Raw genomic sequence first — 10,203 nt, 5'->3', positions numbered from 1 at the left:
ACGTTCCGAGGTGTTTCTCGTCGGTATAACCACTCGAGTGTTGTATCGTTGCAGGGAGTATATCGGCCTACAGCCGCTCGCAATTAGATGGTCGCGAATCAATAACCCTAGATCGATGAGTTGAATCATCATCCATCCCTCCTGAGTCGCTAAAATCAGTACCACTTTCTGGGAAAGGTCAACAGTTATTGTACTATCGATTCACTTACGCCCGCCATAAGAATGTGTAATTTCCACGACTGTCTGCGGGCTGTAAACAGGAGATGAGCACCAATTCCTCAATGCTAAAACGAGCAGGAGACAACTTTGAGTTGTGAGTGACTGAAATGTAGCGTTTGAATCGTCAACTTAAGATTCGTATTGTAAAAGTCCTGCCAACAGTCTCCAGGATACGATGCCATCAGTCGCCACATCGCCACGAGACGAAGAATCCATTTGGAAATCTCGCAGAGGAGCGCGACCCACGGAAGCGGATATCGCAGAGCTACCAGCGAGCTCTGATCCACACAGCAGAGGGCAGCACTTGCCCACTTACTGTGCTGCTGACAGTAATATTCGTCGCATTATGGCCAAACCATTATTTATCATTTCTAAGAGGTGGAATTTTGCCAAATTCAACGACGAGGGTTTCTTGTGTATTAATTGGTGGCCGGGCTGAGACCATCAACTCGCGACGGGCGAGGACCCGGCCTCAGCCATCGTGTTGATGATACACGTTGCTGTGTTTGTTCGTGTGCCCTGCAGAGCATCTTGAGAACACGTAACATTTCGACACTGTATAATATAATTACAATTACAATGAGAAGGTGATGTGTTTTCGGACACACTTGCCGAACGGGTGTATCTCTGGATTCAGATGAGAGCTGAGTGTGTGTGTGGGGAGAGCACCCTCCACTTGGGCCACACATCATCACCCGCAGTGCAAACCTCAGATGTCAGCCACCGCTGATCCACACTCCGCTCCACCGCTCACTTGGACTTTTTCCCGTGGCTCTTGTTCTCCTTGTCGCTGTCATTTTTGTCCTTGGGATGTTTTCCCTTTCCTTCGTCTCCGTTGCTGCCGCCCTTCTTGGCCGGCTTCGCCCCGGCCTTCTCATCGGCATGGCCGCTGCCCTTTGCTCCTCGCGTCGCCGCCTTGTCGTCTGTCGCGCTGCCCTTCTCCTCCCGCTTCGCCCCTTTCTGGCTGCCCGCGCCGCTGCCCTTGTCTCGCCTCTTCTCCGCTCCCTCGTCCCGAGCGCCGCCCTCTCTCTTGCCCGCGCCGCCGCCGCTACTCCCCTCCTCCTCCTTCTTCCCCTTCTCCGCCTTCTTCTTCCCCTTCTCCCCCTTCCCCTCCTCCTCCTTCCTCTTCCCCGACTTCACGTCGCCCGCTGAGCCCTTGTCGGGCTTGTGGGCTACCTTCTCGTCTTTGTCTTCCCTCTTACTCTTCTTCAACAGCTTCTCCTCGACTTCCTTCACCTCTTTGAGAGGTCTCTTCTTGCTGGGTTTTTCCGCCTCCACCACCTTCTCTGCTCGCTTCTTTTTGGCTTTCTTGGCTTCGTCACCGGCGGACTTCACTGCGGGTTCCTCTGTGGGCATCATAACAGATACACACACACACCATGTACACACACACACCATGTACACACACTATGTACACACACACACCATGTACACGTACACACACCATGTATACACACACCATGTACACACCACACACACACACCATGTACACACACCATGTACACACACACCATGTACACACACCATGTACACACACACCACGCACACACACCATGTACACACCACACACACACCATGTACACACCCACACCATGTACACACACACCATATACACACCACACACACACCATCTACACACACACACACCATGTACACACCACACACACCATGTACACACCACGTACACACACACCACACACACACACCACACACACCATGTACACACCACGCACACACACACCACGCAAACACAAACCACGCACACACACCACGCACACACACACCACGCACACCACGCCCACCACGCACACGCACACACACCACACACACACCACGCACACACCACGCACACACACCACGCACACCCCACGCACACACACACCAGGCACATACACACTACGCACACACACACACCATGTACAAACCATGTACACACACCACGCACACATACACCACGCACACACACACCATGTACACACCATGTACACATCATGTACACACACCACACACAATGTTGTGGATTTACTCTCCAACACACCGGTGGGCTGGAGTAGTAACTAATTAGCACGCGTTGTTCACGTGACAAGCATTACTGGCTGTGTCGGGTGGTGGAGGGGTACGACACAACATTTATACTGAAACGATCTACCCCAAAAACTTTTATTACGGACACACACCATGCACACACACACACCATGAACACACACTGTGGATACATACACCATGAACACATACCATGAACACATACCATGTGCACACACACCATGCACACACACAGACCATGCACACCCACCATGCACACACACCATGCGCACACACATCATGTGCACACACACACCATGTACACACACACCATGATAAAGATCCTCCGTATAGCCTGAACAGATGTCGCGGCACACGAGGAACTGAGTGGACAGCACCGTGCCCGGTCGCCTTTGTCTACTCAGTAGCGATGTTTTACACATCGCACCAGTTACTCATTTGAGGCTGAGTCGACCTAGGGGAGGCCCAGTACCTATTAATATCATCGTCACTGATGTTGGATGTTAGCGGGAATCGAACTCAGGTGACCGGATTCGTAGCACAGCGCGCTAACCGTTGCACTCCCGCCCCCAACAGGCGCACAAAACGCCCACTCACCGGTGTTTCGTAGCGCGGCCCGCTAACCACGGCACCACCGCTCCCCACACACGCATCTACAGCCGTGCACTCCCATGTGGAGAACAAGAACCCCCCCCCCCCCTGCACACGGTACACATTGCACACGGCACGAAACGTGCAGACGACGGGAGGAGTGGACCTCACCTGGCTTTGCCGACTCGGGTTCAAAGGCATCAAAGAAGAAGGTGAGGAAAGAGTAGCCCAGCCCCGCGTCCTCGTCCACGTCCGCGCGTCCCGTCGCGACGTGCCCTGCAACATCGCCACACCCGTCATGCCCCTGTACGCCCGATTACAACCGCGCCATCTCCACACGTTCGTGAATTCTAACCCTGTGGCCAACCCATTCCTGGGCCCCCATTCCTCTTCACCAACATGCACTGAACTGACCAGCGTGGTGAAGTATGTTCAAGTAACTCTGATCTCCACGGGCCGCCCCCAATCCAGCGGCAGATGAGCTCGAGAGCTGATTGTGCACGTGAAGGGAAGATGGGCTCACTGCCACTCGAGTGCCTTCACACAATCATAGAGCTCAAGGCGGTGCAGGGAATCGAACTGCGGTTTGGGGCTCAGTTGCTGGCGCTGTCTGCGTGGCCGTGTCACCGCTCCTGTGAGTGAAGGAACACATCAGCAATCCACCTCATTCACACATCTGTTCCTCTAAATACAATATACAGGTATTGTATAAACATCCCGTCAGCCACAGCGCATTTTCTCGGAGAGTGCAACATTTCAGCACCATTGGTTCAATCCAAGCAAACTCTGAACAATGTCTCAACAGCAGAGTGAGGCTCGCTTCAACTATCACTGCGGAACTGCCAGATGTGCAAAAAGCCAGGAGCCCCTCAGTGAGATATGACGGGCAATAGCAATTTCCTGGAAGAGTGGACAGCTAAGGGATGGGGATAAGGGTGGCACACGGCGATTGAAGCTTCATCCTACAGAGAACGCATGGCGCCTGTGTTCTCTTTCATAACATTGGCATTTACTTAGGGAAGCCTCACTGAGCCTCAATACTATTTTCATGAGGGCGCTGCTACTTTGGAATGCTTGGCCAATTCCTTGGCAATGCGAGTTTGGCTTCGCGTGGAGAGCAACCCGGAGAACGCGGAGAAACCCCAGCACGCACACGGGGGCGGGGGCGACAGTTAACGCTCCGCACAGATGGATTCACAAGTCCACTGCTAGAACGGCCATATCCTGGCCTCATCGCAACCCGAGCTTACCACGCTTGCTATCCCCAACAGCCCCACGTGCAATTCCTCCCCGGGTTCGACCCCAGCTTGGCTTCTGGATACCAGCGGCGCAGGGCGCATTGAGGGCGCCCTGCTCGTGGTGGCGGGGCCAGGGAGCCGCGACCGGCAGCGTTGCAGCTGGGGCCATGCGTGTCGCTTGCCTGGTGGTGGTGATGGTGGGGAATTGTTTTCAGAACTTAATAATTGTTTCGTGATTTTTCTTTGGATTAAAAAAAACGGATGTCATCTACTTTCTAAAATTATCTTTGCTGTATTCTGTTTGCGTGTTCGATGCGACGGGGCCTTAGATGGGAGCCCTGTGTCAAAACAAACGGACTTGACTCGAGTGTGCATGCTGCGCAATTGCACTGGGGCCCAGGGGTCAGGGGGCCCAGGTTCCGGGCTCACCAAGAGGAGATTTGGGGACAGGGGGCCCCGTTTCATTGTTTTGCGCCTCGGCGCGCGCCAACCACGCACGGCCACCGGCGCGGAGGCTCGGGAGGGCCGCTGGAGCGCGCAGGTCGGGGCAGTTCATCTGCGATTCATTCGAGAGGGGGAGACGGGGCGGGAGGGCTGCCTCCTCTGTAACTGAAGCTCGCAGCACTGCAGGAGACGCGAGGATGCATCTGCACGTATAAGGGCACTTGGCAGAGGTGCCCAAGGATTATATTATTACTCAGTGGGCACCATGCGCGTTGGGATCCGGTTTCAGCTGCCCGAGATTAATAACGTGGCGTTTTAATTTAGCGCCGCTCATTCAAAGTGCACCTCTCACAGTCGCCGAGTAGGAACCACAGCCACGAGCTGGAAGGCAGCAGTAGCAGCAGCCAGGCGGTGAACTGGCGCTGCCAACATTTGCCCAAGCTCTGCAGTCCTCTATATTTTAAGAAGTTTTTAACCGATTAATACGTGTTTACATACGTACGAGTAAGCCTCGCATGCGAGGGCGCAACACTATATTCCACGCAGAGGGAACAGATGGAAAGTAGTTCACACTTTGCTGTACCGCCTCTCCTGGCAAGTCAGGGTACGGCACCTCGTCGACGCTCACGGGAAAGAGTTTTGCGACATGTGTGTGGTCCGACAACCCCACCTTGATAATTCTGGGTGACAGGCCAAGTGCATCACTCCCACGGGCTTCTCAAGTCGTCGAGCGAGTCGATGGTCTCTGCCCTGTCGCTGGTGACTGCAGGGCCTCTAACCGGGCCCGCTTTCACCCGCAGCCCATTCAGAACCGGGCTCGAGTGTCCCAGGGGACAACTCGGAACAAGGGCGGGGTGGTAATCAGTGGCCCTCTGGTCAATCGGATTTCCTGCTGCTGCTGCTACTGCGTTGGCAGCGGTGCACAAGCACAGCCAACAAGAACACTCAACACGTTCGTCAACAACAACACTGCGTGGCCTTGAATTGAATCACACATATATAATGGGTGACGTTTCGGGCAATGGTCCTTCATCATAGCACATAAATAGAGATGCAGTAGAGAGATAAAGTGGATGATAAGAGTTGGAGACCGCAATTCTTTGCACCATGCGGCCTGATCAGAATTTCATTTTTTTTTTTATTTCCGATGACCTCTTTTTAAATAGGCATATGAAAAGTTACCCAACAGCAGGTAGTGATTAACAGACCACCCCTTCAATAATCACAAAGTATCACTGTCACTAAACAAACGCATATATGTGATAAGTAAAATAATAAAACACTGCTGGCACACTGCATTGTGGGAAGATGTGTTCTTGTGAGGACAAAGCATGACCGACTGAGCAATTCATTCTGGCCAAGTCACCGCCGTCTCAGTAAAAGGAATTGAACTGCCCTACATTCCTGGTTCAAAGAAGTGTGAAAAATGCAATGCTTTCTTATGACCTGCAAATGCAATCTCTGGGGGCCCAGAAAGGGGGTGGAGAGGGTGGGGGCGGCGAGATGTAGCCCACGAGACTCACGAAGTCACTCCAGTCACTCGCTCGCCTTCTCATCACTTCACGTTGACTGCTATCGTGGTCAACGTGAAGTTTTAAAATAACTTAACTCATTGATTCCTCCAACCGTGTTGAGGACCCGGTCGTGGGGCTCCGTGGTCGGTGAGGCTTAGCCCCTGGAACGGGCGAGACCCTAAGCAAGCACGTGGTGGTGGTGGAAACGCGGCATTTATCGGTCCCGTGCACTGTGAATCAGCCGTGGTTAAGCCTCGCGGGCCGGCCCGCAGCCTCACCGACGGACTGCGAGTTGACCCATCCCAGAGCCACCACGGAGGCTGCGAGCCACAGAACCAGCAGAGAGCCGAGCACGATCCACGTGCCCAGAGCCACAGGAGGCTTCGAGGAGGAGGCAGAAGCCGGGGAGGGAGCGCACAGCTCGGGGGAGTCCTCGGCAGGCCCGGCTGAGACGCGCGCAGAGACACAGGCAGGTATACAGAGAGACACACACGGAGACACATACAGATATATTAAGACACACCGAGACACGCACAGAGGCAGAGAGACACAAATACCCATACAGACACCGAGACACACGCAGACGCATACATACACGCTGACACTCACGTACAAACATGCAGACACACAGACACACGAAGACACACAAATACGCATACATGCACCCCATTTTTCAGCTCCCACTCCGGGAGATGAGGTGGAGCTGGCGACCTCTGGATCGCAGTTGCTCCATGAGTGACACCAATCCTTACGCCACTGCTGTGGCATGTGCCTCCGTGCCTGAGTCACAGAGCCAAATACTGCTCTAGACAGCGTTACGTGGCAGACCGGTATTAGCCGTGTGCGTATCTCTTGCGGATATCGATCATTCCAGAAACCAGATTGTAACAGCCAGAGATTTGCCGAACCCGTACACACAGTGTGACTGGTATTGGCCAAACATCCCAATGCTGAGAAATATCTTGCACATTACTCAACTGGGATCAACACAAACACAGCAGCGGCAGCCGGAGCGACATTAACCCCTCTGATGTGAAAACAGACTTGGAAGGGCCCTCCTGAAACTTAGCCTTGAGACTCGGGGTGACTTTCCTGGATGTGTGAGTGTGTAAAAGTGTTTCACTCATCGCAGATGTAAAGAGCCGCACGTGCACAGCCCTCGTGTCAATCCACTTCTGGATGAGCGCCTCGCTAAGCGGTAGTCATAGTGCAGGTTGGTGAATGCGGGTAGCACAGACGCGGGAGCACAGCAGTGCAGTACAACCGTGGATGTTGCTGCACTGCTCTCTGCTGCCCAGAACGAAGTCCCGCAGCAGCCTATATCACCTTGTTATGCACTATCCAGGCTAAATCCCGCTTAGCTTCTGGGATCTGACGAGCCCAGGTGCACTCTGGGTGATTTGCCCACAGAGAGGTAACGACACACAGGTGCGCCGCATCGCAAGGGCAAACGCTATCAGCCTTATCTAGACCACCAGCTCACTAAGAACTGCACACGTGGCCTTTTTGTATTGCAAGAATAATCGACTCAAGACATTTTGAGAGAATGTGGCCATCCAAACGGGCAGCAATGAAACACATCAGCAGCGCTTGCTCATGTTCTAGAAACGATGTGTGCATATGTATATACTGTATACTGTGTATAATGTGTTTATATTGCTTTGGTAGTGGTGCATAAGCACAAATAACAACTCATTTAAGGGAATTGGTGCTGCGAAGAAAGGAAATTGCCCAAAATGTCGCCTACCATATTTTTTATTTTCATCTTAAGGCTACAGTGACATTGAATATTCTGTAAAATATGCATAGATATACGACTCCCCGGTCTCACGAGGCTGAAATCTAAGTGAGAGTCAGGACGCGAGTGAGAGGGAGAAAATCACAGGGATGCGAGGAGTGGAATGCGTGGTGATTCAGCTCCGTACCTTCATGGGTGTCTTCTCCGGGGTCTCCCATCAGAAAGGTTGCTCCTGCACTTAATCAGACGCGGCGCTCCCTCCTCCTCGCACCTCTTCACACAAATCCCGTGCACGAGCCAAGGGGCCTGTCCCTTCTCTCTGCGTGGCCCCTGCGGTGAGCTCCGTGTGCGGTCCCCTTCGGCTCTGGGGGTCTTTGTTGAGGCCGCAAGAAAGTCTGTTTGTCTCAGTGTCGGACGGAAGATGGCTTCGGTGTGGCCCCAATGTAGCCCCCGTGGACCCCACGGCCCAAAATAGTCGCGGTGTCCGCTTTCTGGCGCCGTTTATAACCTCGCGGGCGCGGCGGCGCCAAGGGCACGGAGCGAGCAGCGGCCAACTGGCTGGGCGCTGATTTAAACGTGCACCTAGCCTGGCACGGCAGTCGCGCGCGCTCACCCACACGCATAGAGACACTTACACGAACGTAAGTGTGCGTGTTTTATCGACGCGCACCTCATGCACTGTGCTGGCATTCATAGGCGCTTGCTAATAGCACTCGCCCCAAAAGTATGCCCTCTTATTCAGGGGCCTTTGGTGTCTTCTGTGCTATTTATATCCGTGTAAACATTTCGTCAATTGCACAACAGCTGGTCTGATGAGTTCCACAGTAATAGGATGCGGACCGTGGGAGGGGTGGAGACGGTTTGGGAGGCCTTCATCCAACAGTGGATGGACCATGGCAGCTTATGATCCTGTATATACCCACCGATGTATACTGCACACCTCGATATAGACCAGTCCCAGGGTCGATCGTCACAGGATCTGTAAACAGTGCAGTACGATACATATATGTATCAAATCACTCCCGCCGGCTATGTGTGTCTCGTCATGCATCGAGCAGCTGGTGACCTCAGTTGCACGCACGGCGACGGCTATGCACGCGGCCTGTCACTGTGGAGGCAGCGTCAAGGGTTGGCGGATCACAGAAACGCTGCGAAACACCCCTTGCCGTGAGCGTCGAGGAGATGCCATCAGCAAATGTGGACTAATCTCCATCTGTTACATCTGTATGGGAGAGAGTGTTGCACCCTCGCATGCGTGGGGTTTCTCCAGGTGCAAACATAACGCCGTGATATATAGAGGACCGCAGAGCTTTGGGGGAGCTTGGCGCCGGCTCCTCGCCGCGTGGCCACTGCTGCTGCTGCCTTGGCGCTCCTCGCCGGTGTCCCTCCTCCTGGCGCCTCCGAGTCGTCCTCTCCCTCTCTCTCTACAAGGGCGATGAGCGACTCCTGTGTGGAGCGGCGCGTTTCAATGTGACATCATTGTTAGTATTTATTGTTATTATTTCATGGCCAAATCACACGCAATGCGCACGGAAGCTAAGCAGGCTGAGGCCTGGATAGCGCTTGGTAGGGCGACCACAATGCACTGCTTTGTCAGCAAAGGGCGGTGCAGATAAAACCTGTTATTGTACTGTACTTTGCTCCACCGCCTATGCTCCCCGTCTTCACGATGCTCCGCTGCTCAGCAGAGATGTCCCACACGTCGATCAAACGCCTTTCTGTATTCTTGCTATATAAATAAATACAAATACGTTTCAGTTTAATTATTGGACGGGGTGGATTGCCTCAGCCCATCATCTCTCCCTCGGGAGTCGATAAAATTGGTACCACTTTGTGGAAAAGATCAACCGTGATCGTTCACGGTTGATCTTATAAACTCGCCCCCGACTCTGCGGGGCTGTAAACGGAAGGTGAGCACCAATGCCTCAATGTGGCTCAATGGAACAGGACGTAGCTTTGACTGTGAATCGCTAAGGCAAACAAAGGCACACTCACCATAACCTGCAGGCAAAACGGCGCCGGCCTTCCGGATAAAGGTCATTAAATATTAACGCCCAGCTTATGACTCTCTCTCTCGCTGTCTCCACTGCCTCTCCACTCATTATTAATTGGCTGACACGTGGACTCGCGCCGGTTGTATTGTGACCAGACGGACGTGGGTGCGTGTGTGTCTCAGTGGGGAGCGGTAATGTAGCGGTTAGCGCGCTGCGCTACAAAGCCTGTCACCCGAGTTCGACTCCTGCTCACGGCCAGCACTGGTGACAATTATCTGAACCGATCCTGGGCCTCCCCTAGGTCGACTCCATCTCAAATTAGTGGCTGGTGCGGTGTGTCAACATCGCCACTGCGGAGTAAAATGCGGCTGGGCGTGGTGCTGGCCACCCACCCCCTCGTGTGCCCAACAGGCCTTAATAGG

General features: G+C 53.6%; 1 protein-coding gene across 1 annotated transcript; it reads right to left on the bottom strand.

Moving 5' to 3' along the window:
• Positions 1–722: 722 nt before the first annotated feature.
• On the bottom strand, positions 723–8,264 carry LOC144717974 (uncharacterized). Its single transcript, XM_078593828.1, has 4 exons — positions 7,975–8,264; positions 6,328–6,495; positions 3,025–3,129; positions 723–1,565 (listed from the first exon to the last, which is right to left on the bottom strand). The coding sequence occupies exons 1-4, from the start codon at positions 8,003–8,005 to the stop codon at positions 970–972; spliced, it is 900 nt and encodes a 299-aa protein (XP_078449954.1). The 5' UTR covers positions 8,006–8,264; the 3' UTR covers positions 723–969.
• Positions 8,265–10,203: the final 1,939 nt, after the last annotated feature.

The sequence above is a fragment of the Lampetra planeri genome, chromosome 4, assembly GCF_965212315.1.
Source record: "Lampetra planeri chromosome 4, kcLamPlan1.2.h2, whole genome shotgun sequence".
NCBI classification, from domain to species: domain Eukaryota; kingdom Metazoa; phylum Chordata; class Hyperoartia; order Petromyzontiformes; family Petromyzontidae; genus Lampetra; species Lampetra planeri.
This window is presented reverse-complemented; position numbering and strand designations above follow the sequence as displayed.

Coding starts and splice junctions, on each gene's coding strand:
- LOC144717974 (XM_078593828.1), bottom strand. CDS start 8,005: ATGGGAGACCCCGGAGAAGACACCCATGAAG. Junction 6,496..7,974: donor CGGAGAAGACACCCATGAAG/GTACGGAGCTGA, acceptor CGCGCGTCTCAG/CCGGGCCTGCCGAGGACTCC. Junction 3,130..6,327: donor GGTCAACTCGCAGTCCGTCG/GTGAGGCTGCGG, acceptor GCGATGTTGCAG/GGCACGTCGCGACGGGACGC.